The sequence below is a fragment of the Marmota monax genome, unplaced genomic scaffold (assembly GCF_021218885.2).
Source record: "Marmota monax isolate L192 unplaced genomic scaffold, Marmota_monax_Labrador192_F-V1.1 WCK01_AAM20220418_F8-fsc00072, whole genome shotgun sequence".
NCBI classification, from domain to species: domain Eukaryota; kingdom Metazoa; phylum Chordata; class Mammalia; order Rodentia; family Sciuridae; genus Marmota; species Marmota monax.
Genome location: NW_026692356.1, coordinates 2,182,210 through 2,200,382, shown reverse-complemented (window position 1 = coordinate 2,200,382; position 18,173 = coordinate 2,182,210). Strand labels below are relative to the sequence as shown.

At 43.0% G+C, this 18,173-nt stretch overlaps 1 protein-coding gene across 1 annotated transcript in view; it reads right to left on the bottom strand.

The window, feature by feature from the left end:
* Gad2 (glutamate decarboxylase 2) overlaps nucleotides 1–16,102 on the bottom strand; it is a 74,847-nt gene extending 58,745 nt beyond the window's left edge. Inside the window, exons 1-7 of the mRNA XM_046442423.2 lie at nucleotides 15,666–16,102; nucleotides 14,902–14,961; nucleotides 14,566–14,718; nucleotides 13,386–13,619; nucleotides 8,416–8,506; nucleotides 7,753–7,865; nucleotides 3,546–3,661 (exon numbers count right to left, since the gene is read on the bottom strand). Coding sequence (XP_046298379.1) covers nucleotides 3,546–3,661; nucleotides 7,753–7,865; nucleotides 8,416–8,506; nucleotides 13,386–13,619; nucleotides 14,566–14,718; nucleotides 14,902–14,961; nucleotides 15,666–15,741 — 843 coding nt within the window. The 5' untranslated portion in view covers nucleotides 15,742–16,102. The remainder of the gene's footprint in view (nucleotides 1–3,545; nucleotides 3,662–7,752; nucleotides 7,866–8,415; nucleotides 8,507–13,385; nucleotides 13,620–14,565; nucleotides 14,719–14,901; nucleotides 14,962–15,665) is intronic.
* Between the last annotated feature and the right edge of the window lie 2,071 nt (nucleotides 16,103–18,173).

Here is an 18,173-nt window from a genome sequence, read left to right as displayed (position 1 = left end):
ACCTGCAGCAACCCTTCCTCATCCACTGGCCTCCCATGTCCTCCCTGGATTAACGTAGCAGCCCTTCCCCTTCCGGTACCCTCCTCCACCACGCAAGGACTGACATCATGTAGTCTAAAAAAAAAGGCATTTGAGAAAAGACTTGGTAATATTCTATTGTTAGCCTACAGAGAGCTATTTCTGGGACAGGTGGAAATAAAATTATTGTAAAATTGGAAAAGGCCAAAGGAATATGTGCCTTTGGCCTGAAGCCAGAAGGAGCTATGCTAAATAATTAATTGAACATAAAAGCCTGAGATATAGAGCCCAAAGGAACTAGAGATTGCAATCGTGTGACTTCCGAACCTAGCACTTTAAGGAAAGGACTCACTGGTAAGCACTCATTTGTCCAGAACGTATGGGTTAGTGTTCAAGGTGACATGGAAGCGCTTCAGATGAGCTCTGAAAGTGCCCCTCCCCCCACAGTCCAGGCCTAGGAGATAAAGAGGATGATTTCTTTTGGAAGGGAGAAGGAATAAAAATAATAACCTTCACATTAAGAAAAAAGATCATGGAGGAAATTTGATTAGTGATCAAGGTCAACTGATGAGACTGTTGTATATGAAACTCTGATCTTTGAGTTTAGTTTTTACAGCAGTAGTCGGGGCATGGGCTTCAATGGTCTGGGAATTGAGAAATCCCATTTAATTCTGGATCCACCTACCCCGCTAACTTCAGCTTCTTCAATTTAAAAATGCTCGTAACAATACCTGTCCCATAAGGTTAGGAGAATCAAACAAGTTTATAATATTGGAAGTATTTGGAGACTGTGAAATAGTAATCAGATATAAGGTATTTTACATTAGGAAAATAGTTTATCTGTTAAAATGATAAGCCTAGGGGGGCTGTAGCTCAGTGATAGAGAACTTGGTTAGCATGCATAAGGACTTGAGTTGAACCCCAGCAACACAAATGAATAAAATAAAATAAAATAAGCCTATATTGGATTTTAGGAAAGGTTCATAATTCCAGTAATTGTTCATAATTATATGTGTGGATAGAGGTACAGGAAGGAGGGTGAAGAATCAAAAGTTGGTTGTATACTCAAATTTTCTTTCTTTTAGGAATGAAGGAGTAGACCCCATGTTTACAATATCTAGAGAAGAAAGTGGAGCAAAATGATTTTCAGATTATATAGACTGAGCTTTCTGGAAGGGGCTAAGTCAATTTACATCAAGTGTGAAGCTGAAAAACTCATGAAGAAATCAGGGACACCTGATAGAGAGCCCAAGGCAGCTTATTGCTAGACCAATCACCTCTTGGCTTGGAATAGCTTAGAAAACAAAAAAGATGCTTGATATAAGATCATTGGGACTTTTAAAAGCTGAAAATATAATGATATTTATTTTGGGGGTCTAGATCCATTTCAAGGACATAGTAATTGAGAATAAAAATTATGTCATGATACTTTTTTCTAACTCTTAAAGAAGCTGAGAGATGAAAGTTATCTCCTGATGTCATACTAGGTGTGGTTGGCTGAGAAATGGATTCCTCTACCTCCAAAGGCATCCACATCCTCATCCCTGAAACCTGTGCATATGTTTCCTTACATGGCAAAAGGGACTTTGTAGATGCAGGTAGGCTGAAATATTGGGATGTGTCCAATGTAATCATAAGGGTCTTTGTATATGAAAGGGAGAGGCAGGAGAGGCAAAGCCAGAGAAAGAGATATAGTAATGAAAGGAGTAGGGGGTGGGAGGGAGAGAGACATTGAAATTAGAGATGATATACTGCTGGATTGGAAGCTGGAGGAAGGGCCATGGATCAGGAAATGTAGGCAGCCTCTGGAGGCTAGACCAGGCAAGGAACTAGATTCTCCCTGAGGCCCTCCAGAAGGAACACAGCCCTGCTTTTCCCATTTTAGATTTCTGACCTCCATAATTATAAGATAATGAATTTGTGTTGTTTTAAGCCACTAGATTTGTGATGATTTGACTCAGCAGCAATAGAAAGGAAAAATGCTAGCTAATTCCAGGCTGTGGTTTTTTTCTAAATTGGACCCCTAATGAGTTGAAGAAGGGTATATTAAAAAATTAACAAAACTCCCAATGTAACTGAAAACAAGACGATCAAGAAAGTTTGTTAACAAACAATCATTAGTTTCATTGTTAACAATTATTAATCATGGAACTAATTAAACAATCATTAATTCCATGGCGACTGAGATGGTAGTGAACTGTATCCACTGGCTACCTGTCTGTACTTTCCTTTTGTTTCCCCGATATGAACACACAGACACACACCCCACTTGCAATAGAAAGAAGAAACAGTCTGAAATAGATCTGAGACCCCTCCTCCCCTTCCCCGGACACACAACATCATTACAGAAAAGCTGTTATGGCTTCCAGCTTCTCCTCACCAACTTCTCCTTGCAGAAGTCCTTAGTCTTCTTACCGACCTCTCTCTGTCCTCCCTCTCTCCCATTTCTCCAGATATTAGAGGGCTTTGGGGCCTTTCTTGAGGCAGTTGTTTTGCAGACCCTGCAGTACTTTGAGGCAGAGGTCATTAAGGGACAGTTTGATGAATTGCTTGGCAGCTAATGCTTATCTGACACCTGTCAAGGAATGAAGCTCTAGTTGACTGCAGGGTCTTTGTGGCAGGAGGGTTGGGGAACAGCTGTAGTGTGGCTGGCAACTTGCTTTCTGCTTGACCCTGGCATGAGAGAGAGAGAGAGAGAGAGAGAGAGAGAGAGAGAGAGAGAGAGAGAGGAGAGGCAGAAGAGGAGGAAGAAAGAGAGGGAGGCAGAGAGAGGTGGGGGGAGGGAAGGATGGGTTTGGATGGTTGACAGGCTATGTGATCAGATATGTGACCAGATCAGGCCACGTTTTTTATTGCTAAGGTGGATGTAGGAAGAATGGCATGAACTCTTTGTAGGCCATGGAAAGACTGTGAAGTTCAATGCCACAGCATTCCACAAGGAAGACCAGAGTTCTTGGCCTCTGCCTGGCCAGCATCCAGGTGATAGGCAGGAGCCTGTGCTTGGTTGAGAAGGAGCTGGTCCAAAGATAAGAAATGACAGACCTCTATGCTATTTTTTTTTCATGATAATAAAACCTCTGGTCAAGTCAACCAAAGACTAACATTAAATGGCTCAAGGTACCATGATGGTAGACTATCTATCCAATCAGCTGACGGAAAGAGGTGTCAATAGGGTTCTGTGGAGTTTTAATTATAAGAGCACAGCACAGATGATGATCCAAAGTGTTCACAGTCACTCTACCTTCTCTCCTTTTCCCCTTTCCCCAACACACAACATCATTACAGAGAAGCGAAGGATGGGAACCAGAGGTAAAAACATTCTGCTGTATCTTCACATTTTTCTTGAATTTTAGAGATAAGGAGGACACTCTATTGTACCACTCAGCTGTTTGCTCCCCGTCATTCTCTCCCAAGAAGTATCTTCCAGAAAGAGAACCTCTGGGATTCATGCATTTTCAACTGTGATTCCTTCAACTGAGGTTTTTATGGAATATAACCTTCAACTTGGAAAGAATAGAAACACATACATGCTCCGATGTGAAGGCAATGAGCCTGGGGACAGCAGCCATTCCTTTCTCCTTGACTTCTGGGAACATCTTAAAGCGAGCAATCAGCATGGCATACATGTTAGATATGGCGCCACCTACAGGGCACAGCAAGACACAGTGACTTTTTCTATTCATTACCATCAACACTTCACGCTCAAACAACATCCCTTATTTTCACTGTCCTCCTTGGATGTAGGAGAGAACCTTATTGCTTGTCCTTTGAACTGAATCCTCAGACTCAAAGGCTCTAACAAGAGGGTTCATAAAAGGCACATTTGGCCTGAGAATAGTTATTGCTTTTCATTTCAGTTCATGCTGAGTCAGACCTTCCCCAAAGGTCAGATATGATGGACCTCTATGCTATTTCTTTGTTGCACCAAAATCCTTGGTCAAGTCAGTCAAAGATTAAAGTTAAATGGCTCGGGCTGGGGTTGTAGCTCAGTGGTAGAGCGCTTGCCTCGCATGCGTGAGGCCCTGGGTTCAATCCTCAGCACCACATAAAAATAAAATAAATAAAAATAAAGATATTATGTCCATTTTCAACTAAAAAGATAGTTTTAAAAAAGTTAAATGGCTCAAAGTGCCATGATGGTACAATATTTATAAGATCAGCTGACTGAGCACCTACTCAGAAAGATGGTATCAAGAGGGCACTGTGGATGTTTTTTATTACATAGAACACAGCATCAGTGGTCCCAGTGAATTCATAGCCACTTATGTTTGAGACAAATAAGCTGCTGTTAACAATGTGGACTTTAAATTGATTTCTCAGAGAATTCAGGATAAACATCCAAGTCTGTATCGTAGTCATGTATTCACGTCTCGAAACAGTTCTTTACTCTTAAAGACAATGTAGAAATATAATAGTATTAGTTAACAAAGTCTCATTTCATAATTATAGGAAAATACACAACTAAGAAAGGTTAAGCCCATATAGAACTATTTTCTTATGTTGTTCTAAGACTGTCAGGAATTTCACAAGACGAGGTTTGTATCTTATAAGTAGGATTTCAATTGACAGGTAAAGAAAAGTGAGCTTTCCCCAGGGATGTGGGGAAGCTTCGAAGTTTTGCCATTCAGGAAATAGACAGATTGTTATGAATGCAAATGAATTTGCTGGCATGAGGCATGAGACTGTCAGGAAGAGTGAGGGTAGTGCCCCCCCACCCAAAGGGAGACACCCCCAGGCCCAGCCATGATGTGAATGCTTTGAGTTGCCTTTTCTCCTGGTGGCTGAGGAGCAGGAGGGCTCCATGCCAGGTTAATGGCCCATGCAGGGCTGTGACCTTTGTCTCACCAGCCCTGGGCTCTGACCCAGACAGGCCACCTGGGACGGAGCAGTCATCACCCAAATCCTGGCTTCCTACCAGTCAGAACGAGGGCAGGTCTGGGACCCCAGAGACACAGGACAAGCAGAATCCGGGTCAGACCTGCACTGAGCAGATAACCCTGTCTAAAAGGCTAACTGTAGGATGCTGGACAGAGAGGCCAGCTGCCAAAGAAATTTTCAGTCTATCTCATGGTTTCTGAATCCTGGAACTTGCTGATATTTTGTGCTACAAAATTCTTTGTGATGAGGTTGTCCTGGGGAATATAGGTTATTTAGCATCGTCCTGGCCTCTGACCACCACGTGCCAGCGGCATCCCATCCCCAGTTATGACAACCAAATATGCCTACAGACAATGCCAAGTGTTCCTTGGTGGGGGGTGGGGAGCCTCCCAATTGAGAACTGCTGTTGCTAGTCATTCTTCTCAAAGAGTCTTGGGGAGGAAGAGAGGGAGAAGAGAAAGGGGAATATGTAGATGAAGCAGGTGATCTTCACACTGCAGTTATCCAAGAAATGTCCTTGCTTTTATTCCCACTCCTTTTTGTAGCTCAGTCATCCTCAAGCTACAGGCTTTGCAGCCCTGAGTGGATATAGAGCCTTGTGTGCAAAATAGGCAGGAGACAGATGCACAAACTCTATATACTCTTATCTCCTATGATAGGAAAAATTGTAGCTAAGCAAAGCTTTCTTTTCCCCCACTTAGTTCTTTCCTTCACAACCTACTGAGCAGCAAGGAGTACTCCAGTTCTCTCTGGTTCACAAAGAGATCACATAAGCACGTTTCTTCTAGGAGTCCTGAGCCTCTGGGTATTATAGGTGGGGGTGTAAGATCACCTGAGCTGAGTTCTGTATGCAAGTTCACAGACCTAACTTTTTACATTTAGTCCAAGGAATGGGACTTTTAGATCACAGCCACATAGGAATGGGTGATTTTCTCTATCCCTACTGCTTAAATCATAAGATGCTTTGAACGCCAGGAACAAGGCTAGATGCTACTTAGTAAAGCATCCATTAGCAAAAGGATGCTATGAACTGCCTCTCTTCTGTGATGTCTTGTAAGAAGGAAAAACATGTTTTGTCTATTGTTTTTTCTGTTGACCCTGCCCCTTCAACTGTGGAATATCCACGGTACACTATAGCATGACCTCTATGACTTCCATCTTGGAGTGAGAGCAATATGGGTCTTTAGTCTTCAGGGAAGAAACTATATGATCAAGCTTCAGTTTTTCCTAATAATTCCCCACTATTCATGAGGATGGAAGGGTGAGTCCTAAGTCCATACTTAGCCTAGTGTAACTGTCAAAGAGAAGTCTTTCTTTGGGTATGTTTTCTGGGGCATGCAGGTTCTATGACCTACCAGGTTAATTAGGCCTGGCCCTCTGTCAAATTAGTCAGTCAAATTTTCAGGGTCAACAGGTGCAGTTATTCTTTCCCGACTACTTGGAGCTATTAAAATGGAGATGAGGATGCTCTCAGGGACAGCTCAGTCTTACAACCAAACATGTAAGGGAAAGAGAAATCAAGGTAGAAATGATGTTGATCTCCTAATCCTACTGAGTTCCCCATGAAAAATGCCTTCAGCATCAATTTCAGGCAATGATGGCAAAGGTAAAAACTTAGTACCAAAGGAAAATTACTAAACTCCCTATAAAACAAAAGTCAGCTTAAAATTCATCACAGCTGGTGTTCAATGACATTTTTCAAAAAAAAAAAAAGGCTAATTTTCCTTTCCATTTAACTAACACATTTTCCTTTAGCATCTGAAAAAAAAATGTGCTATATACTTAAAAACATAAAATAGCAGATCTGAACTTGCAGGCAAACATGTTTAATTTAAGCCTGGGCCTGGGGGAGGCCACTGTTGCTTATCCGTCATTTCTTCTTTTCCTTTTTTCTTTCTTCCCCTCCCCCCTTCTCTCTCATCTTCCACTTGCCTTTGCAGATTTGCTGAAGGGAGATCAGGACTTGGCCTTTGCTATGTCGGACACCATGGCTTCAGCTTCTTCCCCTCTGCTGTCTCAGCCTACTGATGCCCTCCAGCCCTGTCACCTATTAGGTGATACTCTGCACACCAGGTTTCTTTTCCCTGGGTCAGTAACTCTGTCTTCCCACTGCCTTTCTATTTCTTTTCTGTATCCAACCAAGGTCACACTTGTGAACCAAGGGCACGGCTTCTTATTTCAGGTTGGTTCTCTGGGCTGGGAGAGGTGTAAACATTGGAGCTTAGAATGCAGTGGCTGGTTATAAAAAGCAAGATGGAAAAGACTGAATGGCATGATAATGAAGAAAGGGAATGAGAACCCTCTTGAAGAAATCATCATCCCCCTTTTTTTAGCTCTAAGAAATGATCTCACCAGGCACTGTCTGCCCCCCTTGAAATTAATGTAAATCAGCTTCCCTCCTAGTTATGAAAGACTACAGCAGTACATATGCTCTACTGAATAGATCTGCCTTGTTATGCACCCTCGAACAGTGAAGGTATTATTGAATGAGGCTACCCTTTCTATTTCACTAACTCTGAGAAGAGCATCAAAGAGTGAATTCCCTTATTAGAATCTTTATTTCTTTGTTGCGTATTATCCATACATCTTGAATGTAGGATTATGGGGAGAAGTACTGGGTAATATAATCTCTGCTTATGCTTCTTTTGAACATAAGTAACTAATATTAAAACACGTGTAGTTAGCATGTAGGCAGGTTCAATGGTCCTGTGCATTCAGCCATATTTCCTTCTTTTGATCAACACATATCCTATGTAACCTAATCAGAAATATGAACCAGATATTTAATTTCTTAGGTTTATAACAAGGCATATCAGGAGAAAAAAAAACACAAAGAAAAGGTGGAATATCATATACCAGGAGAAAATATCCCATCGCCAGAGCCCCCTGGCCAGCCAATTATTTCTCTCATTTTCTTTAGTGTGACATATTCCAATAGCACAAATACTGGGGCAATCTCATAGGTGAACCTGAAATGTAGAAATGGCCACATTTTATGTGTGTATCTCAAAGAAATAATTCACCATTACAATATCTACAGAATGATTTCCCTCTTCAAATATTACATTCACAGAATATTATGATTATAACGTTAAGTGGAGAGAAAATTATTTTTAAAAGTTATTCCAAAAGGTTTGCTCATTTTTCTGTAGCCCCAATGTTAAGAACTTTAATTACTAGCATGATGTAGAAGGGTGGTTTATCATATTGAATGAAGAACAGTGCAGAATCATACTATGTAAAATACAACATCTGGTCTCATTTCTCTTTCACACTGTATGTAATTACAAATCCCCAACAACAAAATAAGCCCCTTTTGTATTTTAAAATACATGTATAGTTTGCATCAAGATATATTAGACTTTTTATTAAGCAAGAGTGAAAACACTCATACTTCTGAAGTTGGTATCACTATTTTAGAGGCTACCTAATAAAAGGAGATTTTCACATAAGAGTTAAGATGATGGACTCTCACTAATAATTATCCTGGATTACACAAAACCATATTTATCTACTTACATGTTAGTGTTAGCTGTTGATGTCAGCCAGTCTGCTGCTAATCCGACTATATCCAATCCAGTGGAAAGTTGATTGAAGTATCTGGGGTGCCCTGAGTAAAATGGAATAGCAGAATCAAGATGGCATCCAATGAAAATAAAGACTTCTCAAGTTTGTGATTTTTCTGACTAAAGAACCTTGAAAGATATTTTAGTAACAAGAAATGCACATTCAGAGACCCAGGATGCCCACACGTATATGTGCTCACAAACACACACATATACATGCACACAAAGGACACTGCCTCTAACCACAGAGGCCACTTTGGATTTTAGTATTTTTTAAAACACACTCTAAAAAATTTCCTTTAATCATGCCCTATAAAAAAACAATAGATGCGGTTTGCCTTGTGAACACTAAATATTGTCCTACCATGCTTTCAACATATTTGCAAACGAAAATGTCATTGCAACCCAAAGCAAGTCAGAGACGGGTGTTCTTATTCTCATTCATGCTGCTGAAAGTCCTATTTTGTTGAGTTCTGAGAATCAGTCATACCATGACATCTGCCAGGCATGCCAACATTCATAATAATATCAGTGACAAATGGCTGATGATTACAAAAGACAGGGCAAAAATGAGAAAATGGAACACACTGCTGAGTGATTTGCCCTGGATTCAAAAGGTGATGAGCATAGAAAGATGGCACGGACAAAGCTCATTCTTGTCAATTCTTCTCTGTCTGAATATTTGATTATAAACAACAGAGCTCTCTCGTAGTTGAGATTTAAAATCAAGCTGGATGCAGTCAACATCACTTTCTTGTTAACAAGATACATAAAGATGTATTCAAGGGACTGATTAGTCCATTAGCAGAGGCTTAACTAATTAACTTCTGGATTTCTCTAAAATTCTCTAAATGGGTTGATATCCATATACTCCTGAGGCTATTATTTAAAATATAATTATAAAATTTTCATTAGAATTGTGTCTCCTCATCATGTCTCATAAAAAGCCTATCAATAAGTCTGCTTTGCTTAGCAACAAAAATTTTGGAAGATGAACAATTATGGAAATAGCATCTAATTAAAAGGTATCTGCCACTTGCTGGACACCTGTCTGATGCCTGGGGATGTGATAGTCTCTCATCACCAGTGCAGGCAAAACAAGATAAAGGAAGGCAATGGGGAAAGCAGGGACAAAAGTCAACACATAGCTTATTTCCTGGACAGAGTGCATTCTTATCAGCCCAGGCATGAGGCTGGAGAGTTAGACACAGGGAGAAGATAGGAGTTGAGAAAGAGCACATTTAGAAAGACTGGGATTTGAGCATCTCTTGTTCATTCTACAGCATTTTTTAACCTCTTTTAAAGCTGCACGAGGCACCCTTCCATCTTTTCTGCTCTTTTCCAGGCCCTTTGATGCTGAGCCCATCGGTTTACCCTTTCAGAAGAGGCGAAAAGTCTTTCTGTGCTGCTGCTGACATCTGGAACAACCCCCTACTCCTCTCTGCCTCATTGACTCCCCGTTTCATTACAGCTCACAGCTGAAATCACAGCCTATTTCTCCCTCCGGATGCCCCTCTATTTCTTTGTCCCTGAGTCATTTTTTTAAGTAAGGAAATTATTAAGGATTAGCAAATCTATCCATTAATCTACTTCTCAGCTCATGCATTTCCTAGATGAGCCTGGTGACTATTATCACACAGCAATCAACTGTATGGAAAATTTGGCATGAAAACCTCTGCATAAGACTGAAAGGGATTCCAAGGTATGTGCTGTGGATTGGATATCAGAAGACCAATCCACTCAGATGACCACTGTGAATACAAGTTTGATGCTTCAATCACTAGCTTTCTGTCCCTGTATATATTATTTGACCTTGGCCTGTTATTTCACCTGAATCTCTCCTGCCCCCAGTTTCTCATTCACTGATAATAATGTGAAAACATGGAGGGATATAGTTTGACAGGTGAGAACTGCATGCCCTTTTGATTTCTGGCAGAAATATTCCCCTGATGACATTTGCTCACCACCTGCGGCCCCTATAGGCGGCCTCCTAGGGCTGCCTAGTGAATCCAGACAGGGCTCTATGCAAGTGTGAGAGACCTGCCTCTGAACCTGTCAGCTGTCCCAAGCAGCCCTGGGCGTCCAGCTGCACCATCAGTGGCATGCGAACTGAGCTAGGTCTGGCTGCACAGGAGAATCTGGTGGCCACTCACCCCTTGGGCAGCTAAGGAGACTGCAGCCATTTGTGACAGGAGATTAGGATTGCTCCATGCGCTGCCGGAATGTTCCCTACAGATCAGCAAATGAGCCCAAAAGGGTGCACAGACTCTTTGAACTACCAGCCTCTGGCAACTCGGATTTGGTGCTCACAATCAGTTGGGGAGGGGCCAAAGACATCCAAACTGCTCTTCTTTTTTTTCCCCTAAATATTTATTTTTTAGTTGTAGTTGGGCACAATAGCTTTATTTTATTTATTTATTTTTATGTGGTGCTGAGGATAGAACCAGTGCTAGGCAAGCGCTCTACTGCTGAGCCACAACCTCATCCCCCACATATTGCTCTTTGTGTAGTAGTGACCCAAACAAGGACAGCATCATTTACTGATATTTCACTTCCCTTTGTCTGATGGCTCAATTAAAGAGTCGAGGCTATATTAGTCCCTACTACTTCCCCTTACTACCTCTATCCCCACCAAATCTAATAATCCTTGCAAACATTAACTATTCCAGAATCCTATCATTCACTGAAATTTCTTATTGCAATATTCATTAAAAAAATAACTCAACACATGCAGACTTCATTTTAATGAATTTCCCCACTGTGCCTACCTCCTCTTTAAGCTTGGAGCCCAAGTAGAAGTCAACTAAGGACTCTCAGGCGGAAACCAGGTGATAAAAAGCATTTTCTAAAGGAATCTCCCAAGGATTATGAAAATTCAGGATGGTAGCAGGCAAGGTAACGACTTTGATGGAGACCCTAAATAGTACTGGTTGACAAATATGCTGAAGCATAAATATCTGTAAACTTGCCAGTTGAAGAGAGAAGGTGCCTATTGTTAATTTTCTAAAATACTATTTGGGACAGAAGGCCAAAATACTGCATATGATAGGAATATTGTTGAGATATTATATTAGTATTGATATGCTTTACTTAGAAATCCAACTACATCAGATATTTATCTAAACTTTAAATAAAAAGTAATAGAGCAACACTTGACGAACAGTTTCATGTGCATTATGGCAAAATCTAAGTATTGAATTGGCCCATTTTTTTTTCCTGACACTAAATGGAACATTGATAGACAGAACTATTACTTTTATTGACTTGCATTGCCATTATCTCAACCCCTTAAATTGCATTTCAAATACCACCAGCTTTCAAGGATGAAGATGTAAAACATTTTACACATTCTTTTTGGTTTGGTGTCAATAGACACCAGTTTACTATCAACATTTAAATATTAGGTAAGGGGCATGGGTAAAACAAAAATGACTTAAAAGTATTGCTCAGGTTTGCACCTATAGGTATATTAAAAGCTGGTGGGAGAGAAACATCTTTTAATGACTGGTGTATATACATCTTGTGGGTTCTCCAGGAATGTAAATTGATTGATATGTAATAAACCTTTGAAAACCACACTCCACAGTCTGATGGAAGTCAACAAGTTAATTTTTTTCCCTCTGTGTATCTTCTTCTAAATCTCTAATTCCACAAAAGTGGAAAATAATACAATAAATCAATTTTCCAAGGCTTTGTCTGTGCATACCTTTCTTTGTTGGCACAAAGAATGTGCAAAATAAATAAATAAATGAAAAAAGCTGAAAATCTCCCACCAAACGTTCTTCAAATGGTTGTCATTGATTAGGACAATACTGATAATTCATCAAGAAAAATTGCAATATAAAATATGCCATGTCTATGATAATTAATGTTTATGTAATATTTCCCATTTTTTATTTGTAAGCAAATCCTCTTAAAGCTATAAATCAATTTAGATCCACTAGGTCTTTTTTCTCCCCAGAAATTCATTTGTATTTATTTTTGTTGCTTTAATGAAGTGCCACACTACCATGTATCAGGATGATAGGAGACAATGTAGGAAAAAAGAAGGGTAATCAGGCCCTGGGTTGATGAACAATTGATTTTGTGTAGATAAAAAGAAAGGTTGGAATGCACCCAAATAAATGTTACACCTGGAACTATAAAATGGATGGACAATAAAGAATACTGCTCAAATCTAGGCTACAAAATACATTTTAAAAAATGTGCCCCTAAGGATATCAGTTTTGCCCACCCCCACCCCATATCCGCACTTGCCTTTCTTTTATCTTTTTACACAATGCCCGTGAAGGACACATCCTTATATCCTCGTATATTATGACTGAATTGCTAAGCTAGTATATATAGCGTGTGTGTGTGTGTGTGTGCGCGCGCGCGCATGCACACACCTCTTTAAAAAATAGGAGAAAACCTGGAATTCAAATCTGAAGTCCCAGCTAATAGAGACAATGCCACAACATTATAACTCTGGCTCAATGATTACATAACATGGTTAGGTCCCTGAATAGTTCTATGCCTGGAAATTACCAGCACCATACTGGAATTCAGGCTTTTGTTTGGATGCCTTTTGAGCTTTCATTTCCTTATTCCCTTTCTTTTTCTATTTTTGGGTCAAATCTACTGTCCTCTGCTGACAAACAGTTGCTTCTATATCAGTGGTTCATCTCCATGGTCAAATGCATGCAATGTAAATGCTGACAGTTTATGCTAAGATGATATTTCTTATATTATCAACTTCAGATGCATAAACAATAACAGAAAATGCTTTTGATTTGAGTCATTTGAATCATTACTATTTTTAAATGATGAAAATAGCTTTACAATTTTGAAAATATCAGTAACTCCATAAAACAAAACATTTTATAGAAAAAATAAAAATTGTAAAAGAAAAGAAGAGCTCTATTATTCCTGATAGGACAATACCTGTTTTAATTGCATATTTTAGAGTTGTTTGGCAATGCACCAAAATTTCCTCCAAATTTTGTGGCTGGTCTGCCAATTCCCAATTATATTCTTGAAGAAGCTCATTAGGATAATGGAAATCAATCACTTTGGTTGATCTATCGAAACTTTTCACCACATATTGAAGCAAAATGTCCATAACATCTTGCAGAAATGTCAAAGTGGGCCTTTCTCCGTCACAGGCTGGCAGTAGGTCTAAAGAATAGAATTAAAACGACACCATTTTACTATGGAAATATTCAGGCGAGATCTCGACTGGGCAATTAATGTCTCTTTGAATCCAGAGATTTTACATTAAAAAACAACAACAATCATAAATACTTTTGGAAAAGCAGAGCATTTTCTTTAAAGGAGAGGCATTTTTCAAAGACGAAGGGAATGAATGAGAGCAATTATGATTTCTCCTCTTCCAGGAAAAAAAAAACTCTTGCATTTTAGTTCACAACATTGTTTGCTTTCTTTCTTTCTTTTTCTTTTTCAGAAATTGTGCCTCCATTTATCTGATCATAGGAGTTTGTCCTAAAACATTTAAAATGTTTATGGAAACATCTCACTTCCAAAGTGTTTGCGAAATGCCTTTGGGCAAACCAGGCAAAGTGAAATGGGCCTGTTAAAGGTCCGCTGATCCCCAAGTCAGTGTGTGTGTGTGTGTGTGTGTGTGTGTGTGTGTATGCGCGCCTTTTGGAGACTGAGAGTATAGGCGCACGGGGTAAAATTTAGCGAGCAGGTCTCACGTGTACAAAATCTTTCCCCTGTGAAATCACAGCTACACGTTACTCCTTCGATCTAATCTAAAGACCTAAAATATCTCAGCAATTTTGAGTTCTCCTACAGGACATCTAGAAATTGAATCCCACCCGAGGACCCCAGCAACATAGCGAAGACCACAATGAACCACAGAGTGCCAGGCCGCTCGGCCACCCACAGCTCCTGCCGGTGCTGGGGCAAGGGCGCTGCAGCGCAAGAGACTGGGACTCCATCAAGCTTTTCTCGCGTACAGTTGAAGATTCTTACAAAGCCAGCCTCTGGGAATCACCTCGACTCCCGCAAATTCCCAGCGCAACGGACGTCGCCCAGGCCGAGATGGGCGGGGCAGAGCAAGTAGCAGGGGGGCCCCTGGGATCCAGTGAGACTCCTTTACCTGTTGAGTGTAGAAAAGCATAGTTGACATCCGCTTTGGGGCAGTTGCAGGGTTTCTGATCACAGGTGCAGGCGACCTTCCGGGCGGCGGCGGCCCGCGGGGGCACGTTCCCAGTGCTCTCCGCTGGCTTCTCAGCATCTCCGTAGAGCAAAGCTGGACAGGAACACAGATCGCCGGCCTAGGTCATCATCGGCCTGACAGGCCCAGCTCTCTCACCCTCGCCCATCGCGGCCAATACACCCCAACTCGGGTGCAGAGGTGAAAAGGCGGTTTTGCTCCTGCGGGCCGAGAGCACCGGACCTTGCCAGCCCCCCTTCCCTGGGCTGCTGCACTTACCGCACAGCTTGTTTCCGATGCCGCCTGTGAACTTTTGGGCCACCTGGCACCAGGCTCTCGCTGCAAAGAAAGACAGGCAGGAGGACAGAGAACCATAAAGAGATCAGCTGATGGACGTGTGAAATTTTGTTCTAAGTGAACAACCTTAGTAAGCTCGGGTTGTGAGAAAGGGCCGCCTGGGACAGTGAGCAGACAGGTGCGGGGAGCGAAACGGTCCTAACAACCCCGATCAGCCCTCAGGACACTGATTTGTTTTCAAAGGAGAAGCTCACACTGCGGCCCTTTGTACTTGCCTTCCAGGTGCGGATGGGTTCAGAAAAACTCTCCTACGTGCCTCGCTTGAGCTAGTTTTCCTAGATAACAGGCTGTCCATTTCCTTGCAAGCTCCCTTTTCAGACTAACAATTCTCTCCCCTTCCCATTTTCCCCCTCCCCACCGCCATTCGGTCCCAGACCAAGATCTAGACACCAAGGTGCAACGTCCTAGGTCCACGAATTTGTTGTTCTGGAGATGCCCCCCGTGTTTGAGGAGCTCTCTTAACCTTAGGAGGAAAGGATCTGGGATTCTTTGGTCATCTTCCTAGGGGGAAAAGGGCTGTGGGGGTCTTGGGTTCTTGGGTGAACCAGGACTTAACACGAGAGCAGGGCAAAGCATTCAAAGTTTTTTCTGTTGCAGGTGGTAAAACCTCCTTAGTCTTCTCAGGAGCCCTGCAAAACCCTGGGCCACCTACAAAGCTCGCCAGCTGCAAAACCCCACTCTCCTACCTGTACCGGGGTTCTCGGGATCCCCGGAGCCATCTTCAGACCCGAAGGACCAAAAGCTGGAGCCCGGAGATGCCATCCGCGCTGCGAGACTGGAGCAGGTCTTGAGTGCCGGCTGCGGGGCGAGCTGCCTTAGGCTCGGCCCTGCGCGCGCGTGCTTGCGAGTGTGTGGCGGGAGGAGGGCACTGCGCGGGGACGGGTGCGGACGCGCAACGAGGGTGGGTGTCACACAGGGACAGGAAACGTGCGTGTCTGCGTGTGCGCGCGTGTGTTAGAGTTGGGGCTTAGGGATGTGGTAACGCTCTGGAAGCTGCAGAGGTTAAATGGGGAAGGGGTCCGAAGGCTCCTCAAATATTGGATATTGAAAAGCCCAAAAGCGCCAGAGAGATTTTGAAGGACAGGGAGCCTAGAGGGGATGGATGAGGAAGCGAAGGAGGAAAAAATGGGAGAGAGATAGGGAACTGAATCCTTACGGTGCGAGGCAGAAAGTACACTTAAGCTGGAGACAGAATGGGGCGTGCACGCGCGCCCCAGAAGAGCTAGCGTCTTGTGATGGTAGCTGCCCAGGCGCGCTGTCCAGGGTCCTACTGCGATCGACAGTGCGCTGGCCTTAGAGCGGGGCGGACCTGGGACAATGTGGCGACCTAGACGAGTTTTACACATGTACCGATTAGCGTATTGTTTGAGGTCTGGCTCTGGCTGCCGGGAAGGAAACGCGGTTCCCTGGCCCTCTCCCTCCAAGCGGGTGAGGAGGTCGCTGCGACCTCAAGAGCTCAAGCCGGTCAGGCCAAAATCTGGCGCAATTCAGAAGCTGGGAAGGGTATAATGGGGGAAGGGCGTCTAAGTGCAGAAGGGCTCATTTCAGCTCCTAAGTAGAATCTAATGCGTGCCTACTGAGCCGTGCTGGCCCTGGAGCATGCCATTCCTGAGCAGCGAAGCGCTGGACCCACCGTCCAGGTTTTGAGTGACAGCTGGGGAGAAAGACTGCTGATTGAGGCAATTAAAATCCACGCTGGAGTCTATCACTCAGGACCTCGAGCTGGGGGAAAAAATAAATAAAACGAACGGAAACTTCTTGGAAGGGAGTGGGGAGAGCAACCAGAGCCTGCTGGATTGAAGGTTGATGGGGGATGGGATCCGGTCGTTTGATGACCTTGGTCCACAGAGGCTTAAAAGGGCCAGCTTTACCTGTGACTGGAATTTGTATATGCGTGGGAGGGGTGCACACTGTTTCTAACTAAGCAATTTGGGCTTCCCAAATCCTAAGGGAAAAAAAACCCTGCTTGGCCCTTCGTTTTAGGGGGCCTCAAAACAATAACTCCCCTCCCCCTGCCCCAAGGTAATCTTCAGGTTAGGGGGGTACCAGGGAGGACAAGATTGGCTGCCTCTGAGGCTTGGTGGGAAAGAATCCTTTTCTAATAAATATGAGAAGGTCAGAGTCTTTTCTTGTCTGATGATTTTCTTTATCTAAAAATGGTTAAACAGGGTAGGTGCTCCAAAGATTTGCGGCCAGCAGATTTCCCCTTGCCTTCTTTTGGCAATGGAGAGTGGATATCAACTTTTACAACTGGCAGCTGGGGGTGGGGGGGGGAGAGAGAGAGAGAGAGAGAGAAGAGAAGAGAAGAGAAGAGAAGAGAAGAGAAGAGAAGAGAAGAGAAGAGAAGAGAAGAGAAGAGAAGAGAAGAGAAGGAGTATATGGCTCTGGAGGAAAGGAGATGTGTTCAGCCTCTCCTGGTGTCTGAGTTTCCTGAGTCCTGTTGGATCTCAGGTCATTCCCATTGTGTTCACAAGCATTTTTTCTCTGTCTTTAGAACCAGTCACCAAAGCTGTTACCAAAGCAGAGACCCTTGGATCCTCAGTCTTGGCTACCATCCCTGGATCCTCCTTTAGGAGGGGCGTCTTGGGGCTCGCGATGGCCACATACCGGCCCAAATTTTGTTTCCCTGGGTATGCTACACTCTGGTCAATTCTCTTCACTAAGCTTTGTCTTCTTTCCACGTGCCTAATCCAGCTGATTTGGAGGATCCACACTGTGGCTGTGGGACCCAGGGATGGGAGTAGGGGCGGTTACTGTCTGGGTCCTGACCAAGGGGTGGAGCTGAGCTGGCTCTAGCAAGAAGCCTCGACTAGGCGGCTGCGAGAGTGCAGCGGCCTTGAACCTAGATCTCAGCTCCGCCCCGTTCAGGAGCTCGATTTCCGAAGCTCCACTTAACAAAGGTTACAAGTCCAAGGAAGCAGAGACTTCTTGGTCCGGTCGTCTGAGCTGCGGGAAGGTCAGCTCCGCAGTTGTCTCTCGCGCCTCTCAAATACGAATCGAAGAACCTAGTTCTTTGTTTAAATCCACGCTGAGTCCTGCACATAGTTCTCTCCAAGCCAGCAGGCTGGGGTTGCAGAACTTTTCTACTATGGATGAGTGGTTGGAAATTTTTTAAAAAGGTTCTTAAGAAAACAAGCGTTTAACGCGAGCGCGCAAACACACACACACACACACACCAAACAAACAAACAAAAA